General features: G+C 39.6%; 1 protein-coding gene and 2 long non-coding RNA genes across 6 annotated transcripts in view; 2 read left to right on the top strand and 1 right to left on the bottom strand.

Moving 5' to 3' along the window:
• Positions 1-4,976, top strand: part of CLEC16A (C-type lectin domain containing 16A) — a 58,045-nt gene extending 53,069 nt beyond the window's left edge. For 2 of the 4 annotated variants that reach the window (XM_058035304.1, XM_058035306.1), the window contains one exon: positions 1,930-4,975. In XM_058035304.1, the coding sequence (XP_057891287.1) occupies positions 1,930-2,270 (341 nt within the window). In that variant the 3' untranslated portion in view covers positions 2,271-4,975. Of the gene's footprint in view, positions 1-1,929 lie in introns of all 4 variants that reach the window. The other 2 variants (XM_058035308.1, XM_058035305.1) reach the window with 2 other exon arrangements.
• LOC131090150 (uncharacterized) lies at positions 4,828-5,333 on the bottom strand. Its single transcript, XR_009115297.1, has 3 exons — positions 5,261-5,333; positions 5,010-5,148; positions 4,828-4,898 (listed from the first exon to the last, which is right to left on the bottom strand). It is a non-coding gene; the product is annotated as an uncharacterized LOC131090150 (long non-coding RNA).
• On the top strand, positions 5,072-7,351 carry LOC131090151 (uncharacterized). Its single transcript, XR_009115298.1, has 2 exons — positions 5,072-5,117; positions 5,280-7,351. It is a non-coding gene; the product is annotated as an uncharacterized LOC131090151 (long non-coding RNA).
• Positions 7,352-15,772: the final 8,421 nt, after the last annotated feature.

Here is a 15,772-nt window from a genome sequence, read left to right as displayed (position 1 = left end):
CAAATATTTTTTGTTTGTGGCGTTAAGAAAGGAGTCACTTTAGCATTAACTTAGAACCTACCTGGAAGGATTTTGGGACCAAAACATCCTGCATAACAAAAGAATTTAATGTCTTTCATAATTTCAGTAAATTCAAGTATTAAGACATTGATATTCTATTGGGAGAGGGGAAGGAATGATTTAAGAACTGAAGTGTGGATTCAGAAGTTAAATAGAAATGTGCTATATGCAACATTCTGAGCAGAATGCCATTAGTTGATAATACTTTACTTACCAGAATGCCTCAGGTTTCTGAATCTGAATTTGGGGGACTATTCATGCTGTAGTATAAATAAGATTTGAAAGTTTCCTTGGCAAAGAGCATTTGATAGCATTTGAAGATTGTATAGGTTGAAAAAGCAGAAACTCACTGTTCTGTACATACTGAAATGTTAGTGTTCAGCTTGGAATTCAGAGAAATGAGCCTGTATTTCATTGTTTGAGTAGTTCATTTTCCATGTGATTCTTGCATCACTTCCTCTGTTATCAGTTGCTACATTCTCAGTAAAGCTTCTTGACAGATGAAGAATCTGTAGGGTTACTTTGAATCTGTCCTTATCATTCAAGAATAACCACTGATACCTCTTTTATTTAATAGTAGACTTTTTTACCATCTAAAAATCTTGTTTTTATCAAAGCAAGAAGCTTTAGCCTCCAATTCAGCAAAAAGTACATGAGTGGTTTCTGGAGCGAGAGTACACCATTGTTTGGGTTATCTTACCAGAAAGGTAGAAAACCCAGTAATTTTAGTGTAATCCATTTATACCTTACTGATACCCATTCCATTCTCTACTTTGCTTTTCCTTTTTTTTTTTTTTCCCTTTGTCTTATGTTCATGCTTTCTGTTCTTTTCCAGGACTAATTGGAATCATAATGAAACAGAAATTTTTTTAAGGTCACTGTGTATTAAAACCATAATTTAATTCTTAGCTTATGTATTCACTACATTGCCTTGTAAGCTTTTCTGCAGAGCAGATTCCTGTACACTTGAACACATGCTGTTTCTTAGAAAAGCTTTAAAACTGGTCTGTCTTGAAGCTGGATACCTTTTACTTTAATGGCATCTATTTTTGTAGTCTGAAAAGAAAAAAAACTGACTTTTCTGGGCATATTTGATCATCTAAGGCTGTATCACCTCATCCTGTCCATTCCCTCTCCATCCTGAGCCAAATGAACAGCTTGCTTGACAGTTCACTAGGATTTTTAGGGGGAGAGGACAGCACAAATAGCTAATAATGTTGGAGGGTTTTTTCATGAAGTAGGAGGTGCAGCAGCATATCAGTTTTCTGTAGCATTTATGCTTATTCTCAATGTGAGTGTTGGATGCTCCTTGCTTAGGAGGAGACCCCCATGTCTCAGAAGGCAGGCCTCTTGCAGCACCTTTCAGTTGCAGCAAGGAAATGATCCTCCTTCCTCTTCTGCCATAATTCTGCTTTCTGTGGTTGAGGTGTCACTTAAATATGAACCTGGAGGATGAATTCCAAATTTTTGTAAGAAACAGGCCACCTTTTGGGAAAGCTGGCTATAGAGTGGTTCTTCAGTTTTTTTCTTTTATTTCTAAAGATATTCCTGGTAAGGGGTAGCGCGTTCATTTTAGTCAATACTGGAGAGGTTTTCTTTCCCTCAGCTTGCTCTCTCTAAGAAAATTTTTAATATTGATACATATTCTAATACTAAATGGTTCCTAATTAGAACATAATCCTACTGACATTTTAGGTTATGCCTTTATAATATTTTGGTTTATTTCTAATTACTAAAATGTGGATGTGTAAGCATAGTGCTTCACAGAACTGTATTTTCTACCCAGTTATTCTTGAATAATGGTGTATTGTTAGGTTAATGTGCATACTGCCTTGAGTATTGATTGTTCTTGGTGTTTTCTTTTCTCAGATGATGCTTCAGCTCCAGAGCAGCCTCTGACGGCCAGTTCCGGTCAGACGATGTTGACTGATGAAACTCTTGCAGCTGTTTCCAAGTCCAGCAGAAATGCTGTAAAACCCAGTGACACAGAAACAGCCAACCTGTCTCCCAGCCTGATTCCTGCCCAGCAGCCCACCATATCCTTACTCACAGATGACAGCACGGACACGTTGAGCGTGGAGTCGCTCACACTGGTGCCACCAGTGGATCCGCACAGCATCCGAACATTCAGCTGCATCCCTCAGGCCTCTTTGCAGCCTGAAGTTGAGGTTGACAAGGTGAAAGAGGTAGAGGCGGAAAGTTCTGACTAAAGCCACCATGCAGACCGTAATAAACAGTGAAGGAAGTGCAACCAAATTGTGATTATTTTTTTTTCCCTCTGGGAGTGCAGATACTTCTGGAGGCCTGAGAGGCCTCAGGCCCACATGAAGGGACCAAGTGGTGACAGAGAATGTCAGCAGTTTTCAGAGCCAACATCGCATACTCAGCATATCTGAACTGGGGAAGAGAGAAAAGCCCAGACTTGTGAATCTGGATTGGTTCTTTCCTACCAGTTTATGTTATACAAGAACATGAACATGTTTCAGAGAACCTACTGTCTTTCTAATAGGAACTAATTTATTGTAAAAGGTCTACAGTATTATGGCAAAGTGAAGAGACTTTTGGATACCCAGCTTCATGGTACTGCATTGTTACGTCTCTGAAATGGGAGATGTGCCATAGACCAGAAAAAAATTATATATTATAGGACAGAGGTAAAATTTCCATTTGAGTCAGGGTGTGTTTTTTCAGTTTGGTGTTTGGTTCGAGGTTTTATTTGTGGAACAGGGGTTTTGGGGTTTTATTTGGTTTTTTTTGGTTGGTTGGTTGTTTTTTTTTTAATCCTAAGCTTGTTCATCTTTTGGAGGTCTGCACAATACCAGCAGGCTTGGCCACATTCAGTATTGTCTTTGTAGGACTCCAGACTTAAATACTATGTTTTCCATATTTATTTATTTCAAGGTTTGATTCAAAGTTAAAACACAATGCTTGTTCAAATTAACACAAGGGATTTTTGAGACTACTTTAGTCTTTGCTTAGATGCCTAGAGAGGAATGTAAAATATTTTACAAGATTGCTATAGCTTGTTTGTTCACTTCTGACAGTCAAATTGCTACACATCTGAGGAATGGTGATATCCCTGCAACTGAAAGACAACTTCAAGAAGCAGACAGAAGCAGTTTTACTCTAAAGAGGTTTTTCAGATTTTTCACAGTCATGTAGGAAGAAGGTCACCATATCTAAGTGATAATTCCATTGCAAGTCTGATCTCGAAAGGTATTGTTTATTTTTTTTCCTGTCTGGGATGGTATCTCAGTTAAACAACATTAAACATACATAAAAGTGACTCTGAGTTCACATTACTTCCTAGATCCTGACACCAAGCTGACAGGAAAGGGAAAGATGTTTCTTAAAGCTTGGAATGTTCTTTGCTGATTTGATACATAATTTAACATGAAAGGAATTTCAGATTTTTCATCAATTTCCAAGTAAGTTAATTTAAGTTAATAGTAAATGGAGTAGCTTGTCGTTGCTGGTCTGTTCTCAACCCTGAGTTGGCAGTTCCTCAGAGGAGGGCTGCTGTTTACTTGGTATTGATTTCAGTCACCACTGCACTCTACTGGCATTGAGTTCTTACCAAATGGGTGAATCTGCAACGTTTTTACCCTTTTCCCAGTTGCTTATTGTACCTCTTCCTGGCTGTCATATATATGTGTGTGTAGATATATGTGTGTATATACATATAGGTGTATATATAGATATATATTCATATATATATACACATATGAGATTGACTAATTCACAGGTACCACTTTTCTCACTTTTTCTGTCTTCTCCTTCACATAATAATCGAATCTTTGCCAGCTGGGTATGTGAGGTGTCTGCCACTTGAATGCCAGTAATTTTTTCCCCCTATTTACTTTTTCATGCAGTTTTGATTTCTAATTTTCTGTGACTTCTACTTTGTCTCAAATTGAATTAACTGATACTCTGACCATTCCAGAGTGGCCCAAACTCTAAATGAATTCAGAGTTTAGGTGTCCTCAGCACTGCAGTGGATTTTGTGTGAAAATCTGGCATTACTAGAGTAAGAGCCTGCTTTTTTGGGTTTTTTGTCTCATGCTTAAAATGAATTTGCATTCATGCAGTCACTGTTGCAGCTAATGTGCATGTACCTGAACAGGCCTAGACACATCAGTAGCAATCTGGGCACAAGAACCACATGAATTTTTATTAGCTGAACTGATTGAAGTCTAGACTCTCTCTAAAATGGTGCAGCATTACACTGTAGTCTTAGTAATATTCTGGAGACCATTATAAAAAATGCCTCACTTAATTAGAAATCATTTTATGTTGGTTATTAACCTTAGATTCTTGACCTAGATTACAGAAAATATCACTGTGCAGGCTGAGTTCCCTTAAACAGAAGTAATTTTAGACTGGAAAACCTTGATCTTAATTTATCTCATTTCAAATTCAGTTCTAGTAAGATTACACCCATGCACAAGGAGTCTCTTCAATGCATATGAATAATCTCACCCCTGAGCTGTACTGCACAAGAAATGGGGCAAAGGGAAAGAGAGGTGACTTTGTACTTTTTATTACCTTTGAGTGGCTTTTCAATCTCATGATCACTTGTCTAGTGAGAGCTTCACAGGAAATGATTTACATACTGTTATTAGGAAAATAGAAGAATAGGTCTACTGTTAATTTGTGATTACTTCAAGCAATCCAGGAATTCAGTAATTGCCCTGGTATTGTCATTTCACTAGCAGGAAAATAAGCTTTATGCTTGAAGATGTAGGTAAGCTATCAGACAAGCAGGTGAAACTGTGTGTGTAAGGATGAAGCCACTTCCTAAAAGTAAACACTTCAGTGCTGTGCTGCTGTCAGTCACTCTGGGGTGCTGCTGTCAGTCACTCTTGGGGTGCTGTCAGTCACTCTGGGGTGCTGCTGTCAGTCACTCTTGGGGTGCTGTCAGTCACTCTTGGGGGGGTGCTGTCAGTCACTCTGGGGTGCTGCTGTCAGTCACTCTGGGGTGCTGCTGTCAGTCACTCTGGGGTGCTGCTGTCAGTCACTCTTGGGGTGCTGCTGTCAGTCACTCTTGGGGTGCTGCTGTCAGTCACTCTTGGGGTGCTGTCAGTCACTCTGGGGTGCTGCTGTCAGTCACTCTGGGGTGCTGCTGTCAGTCACTCTTGGGATGCTGTCAGTCACTCTGGGGTGCTGCTGTCAGTCACTCTGGGGTGCTGCTGTCAGTCACTCTGGGGTGCTGCTGTCAGTCACTCTTGGGGTGCTGCTGTCACTCCTGCAGGAGACAGGGAGCTCCAGAACAGCCTTAGGAGCAGGGGCACTGACCAGCAGGGAGTAGTGGTCAGAAAACCCACACCAAAGTAAACATTCTGCCCTTGTCTCCACTAACCAGCTGAAGTGAAACTTGCTTTTAAAAGAGCATTGCCCAGGCAAGCAGCTGCTGCCTGGGAAAAGAAATGGTTTAGTCCTGTAGTTGGATCAGAGATCTGCAGAGACATAGCTGGGGGAGATCAAGGCCTTCTGCTTCCAAGGTAATTGGTCTCTTTCTTTCAGACAGCCTAATGTAGCCACCTAAATACATGTTGAAAAGTCTCTTCTTAACTGCTACTGTCCTTCTTGAAAGAGTTTTTTGGTGTGTCCCTGGTTCACCACACTGACCTACCTTAAGATACCACTCACCTGGGCACTGCTCTTCTATTATCTAGCAATCTTTGGAGAAGTTCTCCTGTGCTTGCCTGCTGTGTTTCTCTTGACCTTCCCCAGCATTTGCAGCATGAATTAGAAACAAATAGAATAACTCTTGCCATCTCCTATTGGATTCTGAAAAGCAGAGGGTGATCCAAGCAGGGCTTGCTAGGGTGGGATGTTTTTAGGGGTTGGGAGGGGAGTAGTTCTTGGGGGTTTTTCTGCTGCTCAATACTTGAGTAGCAACAAAGACATAGGAGATGCAGTTCTTGACTGAGTCTCAAACAGAGGGTTCTTTCATATGGAAACATATTTTTATATTACATTTGTACAGAATTTTCCCTATTTTGATCTCCCAGCATTTTTAGATTTGCACGTTGCTCAGTTTTGCTTTCTTTTGCAAGGTGTTATAAAATATATATTTTGTGTTTGTTAATGTATCATAAATGTAAAGCTAAATTTTGGTTGTCTAATAAATGTGCACTGTGGTGGTATCTGGTTTATTGTTTTGTTAACTTGAATTGATTGGTTCTTAATATGAAAAGGAAAAACTTGTCATTGTTGGGGCTGTCTTGTTAGCATAAATAAATGTGTGGAGTGCATTTATTTTAAAAGTAACCAAAAATGGCTTAAGCAGGTAATGACTAAGAATACTTGATAACAAAAGTTAAGGTCCAGACTAGTTCACAGGATTCTTTTAAGATCATCATCTGAGGATTCTTGAAATTTTTTTTATCTTGTTTCCCATTACTTTTAGTTATGGATACTCATACTAAAGTGAGTTTAAGACACACAGTAATTGCAGTCTTATAGTCTGTATGAGATCTGAGGGTTAGTGTTTGGCTGTATTTAAGGACTAACTGAGGCAAAAGTACTTACAATGAACATGAAGATAATTTTTTTAAAGATTGAGAATAGATTCAAGTGTGAAATTTATAGACTATTATGTCTAGGAGCTTTGTTTTGCCCAGGGACAGCACTAACTATACATTGTCACAACTTCAGGAAACATTCTGGAAGCATTACAAACTTTAGAAGATCATTTTAGGCATCTCCACTTGTAAATAGCTGTGTTGATATTTTTGTTGCAAATTTTTTCCTTCATTTCTAGCTGCTTTGTAAGTTTGATTGTTTTCAGTGCAAAGAGGTAGAAATGTATTTTTCTAGAAGAATGAATGTACCTGGGATTTAAGCACTACAAAAAGCATTTTATGAACATGGACCGTCCTCCTATGAAATATATTTCAGTAAAGTTGTCTGAAATGTAGTTCATTTGAGGAAAAAGAAGTCCTGAACCTGCACTTACATTTACATGGAAAAAAGCCCAAACATGGTGTGAATTTAATTCTGAAATGTCTTTCTACAGGCAATAAGTATTAATTATTTAATGTAGGTTATGTTAGACACTTGGAGTAAATGTGATATCTTATGTTAATTTAAAGAACAATGTAACTAAGCATCTGGGAAGGGAGTGGAATTAGAAAATATTGGTGTATGTTTCTGAAATCCAGACTTCTGAGTCTGTATTTGCTGGCATTGAGAATTTGTCATGGCTATTGAAAACCTGAACAAGAACAAGGAAGAGACCTTTCTTTGTAAATGGAACTTGGCAATAAAAATGGTTTTACTAAGAGAACTTCTTCCCTTTCATGTGCTGCTGCATGCATTTGATGCACAAGGACATCCATGAGCAATGAAAGACAACATTTACAGAACCTTGCTTTTATTTAGAAGAATGTTGTGCATATGTGACTGTTAGGCATTTTCATCTTTAAGTCAGGATAATTTGCCCTGAGTATGCAGGAAAGACATAGCAGGAGGGGGAGCAGAAACAGGCCTGGAAGGGTGATGGAAAGCAGATGAGCCCGAGGGTTAAGAGAGCCTAGGCAACATTTGAAATATCTGTGAACCACTTTGAAAGTGCCTGTCATGTGTGATTTCTTCCCCAAAGACATGCTTTCGCCCTCTGCCTCCTTCTCTGGTGCATGTTGCCAGTTCAGTATATGGATTAAATCCAACCAAGTTATTAGTTGGGTTCTTGCTAATTAGCCTCTACATCTATAGGAATTCATCACAGTCAATATACATTCCTTGGGAAATGTTATTTCTCAAAATAGTCATTGCTCCAAAAGCTTTCTTTGGAAGAAATTCAATTACATTGTACATCAGATAAGCAAGCTAGGTATCAGAGATAGAGTAAATCACAGTGTTGTCTCCTAAGATGCAGATATTAAATCATGGTGTGGAAAATGACCTAGAATCTGCTCCTGGCAGCCAAACCTCCTGAATTTTGCCAGTAACACTGCTTTAAGGATGCCAATTTGTGGCCAGGAAGGTCCCTTCCTTCATGTTTGAAACTGCTTTGTGATTCTGTATCCTGATGCTTCAGAACTCTTGCAGCCTTTTGTCATTTTTCTTGTGTCTCTGCTAAGCCTTTCTAGACTCTAAACCTCTCTAGAGTCAGATTGAGCCTCTTGACCTGAATTAACAATGATCAGAGAGGGAATGAAAGCACAGCCTCCAAACCTCTTCTCAAGCTGACTGGGTTGAAAATTACCTGGACAGAAATGCACTGCTGCATTAGTCCACTCTTTTCCCCAGAAACATCTAAGAATAGCAACTTGAACAGTCCTATAGTGGGTAAATCCACATCTTTATCAGCAAGATCATTTCAGCATAGTTATAAAAATAAGTGAAACTCTGTCAATACGTATGTCTTTGTCAAAGTAACTCTTGGCTAAATAAAGATACAGCATTTGGAGATCATTTCTTTGTTCTTTGACACTTAACCTTTATTTCCATGTCAAGGAGGGAGTTCTTTGTGACTTCGTGGATGCAGCTGTTGGGGCAGAAGAAACAGCATTTCTATTCTGCTGTCTTAGAGTTTATATGAAGAAAAAAGCTGTCTTGGTACTTTCTGATGATCTTGAATATGTGCTGCATACAACTGGCAATGAGAGATGGCTGTTTATGAGAGTGTGTTCCCTGAAAATTCAATTGAATTTTAAACTCATACATTTAGTCTCTCAAATAAGGAGAAGCAGAGGGAGTTGCAGCACCTGGAGTTGCAAATTTCCAGTAGAAAAATTGGAAGAAAGGTTTCAGACAAATGTTCCCACACAGTTAAGGTAGTTGAGCTCATGGGGGAGTAAGGCAGTCTGGTTGGGTGGTGCTCAGCTGTGTGTCTGTGTAGGGGGATAGAATAGAAGAAACTAAAGATAGAGTAGAAAGGAATCTCACCCCTAAGGAGTTGCAGCTGGGCCAATTAGCAAAGATCAGGAACAGGCCTGACTTTACCAGGCCACAGCTGTAAGCAATGAGAAGCAGAGTGCTGTAAAAGAGTGGGGTGGCTGGGTGAGAAGGGAACTGGAGTCAGTGGCTGCTTTGGGAAGGAGAAAGAGTCAGTGCTGTGAGGAGCTGGCCATGAGAAAACGCTCAGAAGGTATGGAACTTTTGTGATAAGGAGACAGCAGTATGGGACCCCTGGAATAAGATGACAACGTGTCTGCTTTTAGCTGAAGGATTTTGCCGTCATCTTATCTGCAAATGTCTTAAAATTATTACTGATTTTTGATGTCATTAGAGAATACATTTTATAAGGTGAAGTGTTTGATTAAGTGCCTTATTATGCAGACTGGGGATTTTCTGAAATAAGTTGAAAGTTGCATGTCCTCAGACACTCAACTCTACAAAGTTGAGAAATGTTGTGCTTGTTGAGTGGAAAATACTGATCTCAGCATTCATTCTCACTGTCTTGTTCCCAAATGAAGGTTTATATTTCACATAGGCCACAGTTTAATATTGTTTTTTGCCTGTTTGGATGACAGCTAAGGACAGATGAATTCTTGGTCTGTTTCTTAGTTCCACAACATTTTTCTCAGCTTTAGTATGGAATAAACATCGTGACACCGGATGGGAAAACAAGCTGTTACTTTATTACAGAAACAAATTTTGTCTTTTGGTTAATTGACTGAAGACATCTTTGTGTAAATTTGTCCTCATTTAGGGGTCATTTATTTGAAGCAGTTTTAGGCAGCTGCTTGAAACTGCATTGTTGATGGAGCAGTGCATTGAGAAGGAAGAGAGCCAGACTGGCTTACCACTACAGTGGTGCTCAGAGCTGTTTCTGCCTCAGCAGCCAGAGCTACCAGAGATAGAAAAAGGAGTTTCTGAAGGAGGAGAGAGGCACGTAACCATAATGTCTTAGGAAAAAGAATTTCTAGTCTGCAGAGAGAGATGGGGTCTGCAAAGGAGGAAAGTAGTCTCGCTCTTTCTAATAGCTAATTTGAGGGACAAGAGAGAAGAAACATCATTTTATAGTATTTTATATGAGATCATGACCTCTGTTCAGGATGTCAGTTGCTTAACTGATACTACAAAAAGCTCATCACCTGTAGGAATATCAAATACAACTGTCCATATCCAGACCTGTGTTTAACTCTTACTCTTTCTCCACCACCATATTATCCTATGCAAACCCAGTTGCTGATGTGAGAGGGGTGTAGCTAATTCCAGAGTTCTTGGGAACAAGATGTGAGCAGCTTTGCTTTGCTACTTCTCCACCGTGCAGTTCACTTGAATTTGCTTATCACAGTTTATCAGCTTCAAGGCTTTCCTGCGAAAGTGGTGTTGGTAACCGCTGTCTGTTAGATAATTGTCGTTCTTACAGCTGCCAAAGTGCTTTGGAGTGAGATAGGCTCACTCAGCACACTAGGTTTTGGTGAAAACAGGTCTTGCAAGCCTCTTAGAGAGTTTCTGAACAGATCTTCAGATGAGACGTTTTGGGAGGGAGGGAGGGATGTTTCTCAAATTTTGTCAAACCACAGATCTCTTTGAAGGACAATCTTGGAGCTAAGCTTCCTCTTGTTTTGTCTGAACGTGCAGAGAAAACCAGACCTGTTAGGGGAAATCAGAGGTGCCTTTTCCCTTGCTGTGTTCAGGTCAGCTCACACTGCACGCTGTGTCTCAGGCTGGTATCAGCAGCTTCACCTGGGCTTCAGCTTAACAGGACGTTGGACAGGTCCTTCCTGTTCCTGAGTTCACCCTTTTTAAACAGATTAGTGTTAGTGGTGTACTTGGGAAGCCTAATTCATGTTGGTAAAGGGCTTTGAGGTTGATGTTAAGCATTAATCTTTTTATCACCTTGTCATGAAGAAATGTCATTAAAGGCATCATTCCAGTCTTACTCCTTGTTCCAGTTAACATAGTTCCTGCTGAATACCTGTGACTTTCAAAGCAAATATTTTTAGTTTTTTGTTTGCACTGTATCTCTGTGTCATCTGAACAACTTTAAAACTATAAGAAAATAAGTATTTCTCCTAGCTTCTGGGAATGTTTGATTTAGGATTTGGTCATAATTTGGTCATAATTTGTAATTGTTCACTATTGTCCAGAATGATCACAGGAATGGGTTTGTCTGAAAAGAAGCCTGGTTTCCTTTAAATTTAGGAAAAAAAAAAAAAAAAAAAAACAAAGGGGGAAAATTCAGTATATTTAAAACCTTTTCCATCTTTTATGCTTCATAGCAATGATAGTAAGGAAGTTACTAACTCTCTTAGAAATCAAATTGAATGTGTGAGTCAGTCTTAGAATGTTGAAACTGTTTTAAGCATTTATTTACACATAGGCTAAAAGAAATGCAAGACTTAAGAAATAGAAAGAAATTGCTAAGAAAAGCAAGAAAGTGAAGAGTTTTCCTTCAATTTAACCATAGCAATATGATGTACAGACCACCTGTGTAAAAGTCTCAGGTATTAGTAGCACAATTATTTGGGGAAAAAATGGAAGATTGGCATCATTTAAGATGTGACAGTAAAATGCCAAGTGATTAAAAAGGAACACTTTTCATCTGCTTCAGTGACAGCCTGGTGTCTTCTCTGAAACTGATAGGAAGTGTAATCTGAAATAATGTGGAGGGATTAGTGTAGGTGAGAAGTTCCCTTTTGCCATCTCTGAGCTGGGACATGACAAACTTTTCTCCTTTGCTCTGTTAGAGGGAAGTGTTACGTGTTAGTAGTCATGAAGAAATCCTTAACTGCTTGAGTTACCAGTTACACCACTGCAAACAAGGTACCTGTGAGCCTAAGAACCTCTAACAAAGGTCAAACACAATGTAGAACCATTTGTCAGAATAATTCAACAATCCCCGTTGGTCTGTCTCTTGTACAGAGAATCTGTCAAAGACCATAGGAAGCTTGGTTTTGGTACAATTTTTCATGTGGAGCATGTTTGTTAGAAAAAGATTTATCGGGAACTAGCTGAGAACAACTGGAATGGGAATAGAAAGTCTGTATGCAGAAAGAAACAGATAATTCCCTCTGAAGCTTTTTTAGGTATCCCAAAATGAAGAACCACAAGTGGCCAGTAGTGTGGGTCCTATAAGGCACTGCAACAATGAGACCTAACCAAGACTCATTAAGTATTTCTTATAACAGTAAATTAAATATTACCTGAGTGAATTAGGGAATGAAACTGTTGATTTCTCAGTATTTTCAAGAAAATAAACACAGAAGTCACTGCATCCTGGTGCTAGAATGTTCCCTTGGTAGGATTTCCTCAGCTCCCTCGTTGACAATGTACCATTCATTCTGGAAACTGAAATTTCTGAGTAGTCCTGTGACTAACCTTGCTAATGTGAAACACTGAATGATTTTTTTTTTAATTACTTACTGACTCTGAGTTGGGTAACCAGAAGTTGATTCAGGAACTCCTCATTCCCCACCATGGTATGTCACAGATATCCCTGCTCACTCTGAAAATGCAACCAAGAGCCAGATGTGAATTGAGTCAAACCCTGTTACAATGAGTTTACAGTGTGTAGGGATGACTTGAGTGTAGGGCAGGTGTGTGACTTGTGCAAGGCAGTGGCACTGTTTCTCTGTTAGAGATAAGAAAAGCATATCACACTCTGATGGCTCAGAATGTACGTGGAGTCTGTGGATGACTCAAGAACTGAACACAAAGCCTTTACTGATGACTGGTTTGAATTTCCAGTGGCAAGAGAGAATATCTGATCTTAAAATGCATCTTCTAGACAAGATCTTTTTACTAGTATGTATGAGGAGACTTTTCCATGTAATGCTAGTCCTCACAATAATGTGATGACTAAAGAGATGTTTTAAGAAAAGTAATAGGACAAACCCAGAATGATTGTTCAGCCAGTCTGGATGAGAATCATCTGGAATATTGCCTCAGCTGTCAACAAGAGCTGATAAAAGAGCAGTTTTGCATGGTTTTGTTACGTGTGAACTATCAAAACCAACAAATTTTTGGGGACATTAAGTGAAAAAACTCTGATTTCAAACTTATTCATAAGAGAAAATGGGAATGAAAAAAATTATATTTCAGATTTTTTTAATGGGAATATTTAATTCAAAAGAGCATTAACAAATCTCCATGCAAGCCTTCGTTAGCCAGAATTCCTAGAAATCTTGCAAGAAGTTATCTCTTCTGCCCAAGCAAGCACAGACACAAGGTGTCTTTCAGAGTTCAGTAGGATGGCTTTTCCTCTGAAGAGCTAGTTCAGGGCAAAGGCCACAGACTTACAGATCTAGTGCTGACTGGGGATTTGTCACTGTTAGCTCTTACTATTCTGCTTTACCCAAGAAGCTGTGATGTTTCTGAATTGCTTCTAGATTAAGGAAACAATAGGAAAGAAACTCACAGTATTTCTCAACTCCCAGAAATGAAGTTCCTCAAATGGGCAATATTCAGATGTTGCAGTGCAAATACTCTGCCTTTGTCTGAGACGTGCCTTGAACTGGAGTTCTGGGGCAGTTACTAATTTACCATTGTCATGGTTTTTGTTGTTTTGGTTTGGATTGTTTATTCTCATTGTAAGAAAGAGAACTTAAAAACATCATCTATCTCACCTGAAAGCAGAAAGCTGTGACTGACTTTGACAAGTATGAGCTGGTCCTTGCAAAGCCACTCCTGTGCTCTGGAGTTTGGATGTGCAGCTGTATCCAGCTTCAGTCTGCCAGGAAAAGGAAACTTGCACCTCTTCACTTGGACACTCCTTTGTCAGAGCGAGCCCATGGTGTGGAGCGTTCATTCTGGAGCAATTCCCAATCTGTGCACAGTAACATTTCCTTGTAAGATGTTTTATTTTTAGGTGTTAGATCCAATACACCTCTGTGTGGTGAACCCAGAGGATCTCTATGAAGTCTACCTGACAGGCAAATGGGAGCACCTGCTCCTTGTTTTCTTAGCTTTCCTCCTCCATTCCAGGAGGCTTGGGAGGATGGATTCTCAGCTCAGTGTGCAATGTGAAATACTATTCTTTATATTAAAACAGGCAGCGAAGAAAGATAATAAAGTGAAAATGTAATTGAACCTGGTTGAGCCAAGACAGCAAACCAAAGCCTGGATGTGCAAGGCGTAAAATAAGTGAGGGGCCGTCAATGAACTCTGCAATCTTGGAGCAAAGCAAACAGCTTGTTGCTCCCTGCTGCTTCCAGAGTCAGTCTGGAACACGTGGCAGGGGGAGGCTGGTTGGGAGCTCTGTTGTCTGAACAGTGTGCAGTGGCTGGTTTGTAAAATAAGAGGAAATCTCTCCCTGTGCAAGAGTTACCACAGTGCTGAGCAACATTGCAGCAAGGAAGAGGCATCCTGAATTGTACTACCTACTCTGCCAGGGAACTCCTGGACTTTTCTGCTGCCTTTTTGGCTTTGGTTCTGCAGTTTCCAAGCTCTGTGGCTGACAGATAATCTTGTTTATAGCTCCACTGATTACAGTACCTAAGTTAGTATTTTGCACTTTTGCTCACAGTAGCTAAGTATGTAAAAAAGCACTTTGCTGTCTCTTTTCCTTCACTGAAGATTTGTTGCCTGCCACAGAGCAGCATATTTGGAGTGATCCGGCCATACTGGAACTGCAGAACCACATTCCTGCTTCCATGGTTTGGTTGCTGGCCTCCAGAGTGAGATCCAGGTGTAAGATTTTTGTGGGAACATTAATTTTGAGAGTTTTATTAATAGAGATCATTTATTTGTGTCTATATTAGTGCACTAACTTGAATAGCACTTATATTTTTGCCTAGGGGTTGTATATCATTTGGTGCTTGCAGGAAAATCTGCACAGCTGCTGCCAGTAAAAATAGTGGGTTTTTTTAACAATTAGTTTAATTAGGATGAGCATCAGTACATGTATGCATATGGACTCAGGAATGCTCACTTTGCGTCTCTGACTCCATGTTAATTCAACAAGAGCTAAAGTAGAAAGCCAAGAGAGGAAGTGGAGCATTACCTGGTGCAGGTGTTTGGTACAGAACACCAGTGGCCTGGTTCTGGTTCTCACTGCAGAATGGAGACCTGTGGGACTGATCTGGGAGCCTGTTCTGCCTGCACAGCCACTCTGGAGTCTCCTGGGTTTCCCTTGAGCAGTTGCAGCTCCTCTAGGATGTGGTTAATTCTCCAGTGTTGCAGTGCGGCTGCAGGGCAATTACTGTTTGTGTGAAACTGGAGAGAAATGGGTGGTTAAGTCTGCCTCAGATGTAATTAGGTCTGAAATGTCTCAGTGGTCGCATTAGAAACACTAATTTTAAACTCTCTTATTGGTTTAGACCATAGCCATTTGTTATACAAAGAGGCAAAGGATTTTTTTTTTTGTCCTTCAAATGATTTTTGTGGGAACATGAAAAAAACAGAGTTCTTCAAAGCATCAAGACAGTAATACCCACTACAGACTCCTTGGCCTGCCAAAATAAATTAGTTAAGAAACCTCAAACCATTTTTTTCAATGGAAAAAATATCTGGAAAAATATCCTTTTTAGTCCACTGGTGAAACAAGCCATGCCTGCAAACTCATCCTATGGGTGACTGTTTCACTATCTGTGGTCCAGAGTCGGAATTTTAATGTCAAGTTAGTCATGCAAAAGCTTAAATTGCTTGCTCTCAGGGACTGTATCATTCAAATATATTTTTCCACGCAGGAAATGGTCGCAGAAGTCATTTGCTTCTGTCTTTATCCTGTAAATTTCTATGTCCTTGTTTATATTGATACAATTCATTTTGGTTTGCATGTGTTGCAACCCGTTTTGAATAAATGAGATGGATT

Source organism: Melospiza georgiana, chromosome 16 (genome assembly GCF_028018845.1).
Source record: "Melospiza georgiana isolate bMelGeo1 chromosome 16, bMelGeo1.pri, whole genome shotgun sequence".
NCBI lineage: Eukaryota > Metazoa > Chordata > Aves > Passeriformes > Passerellidae > Melospiza > Melospiza georgiana.
The sequence above is the reverse complement of the archived record's forward strand: the minus strand, read 5'-3'. Positions and strand labels throughout refer to the sequence as shown.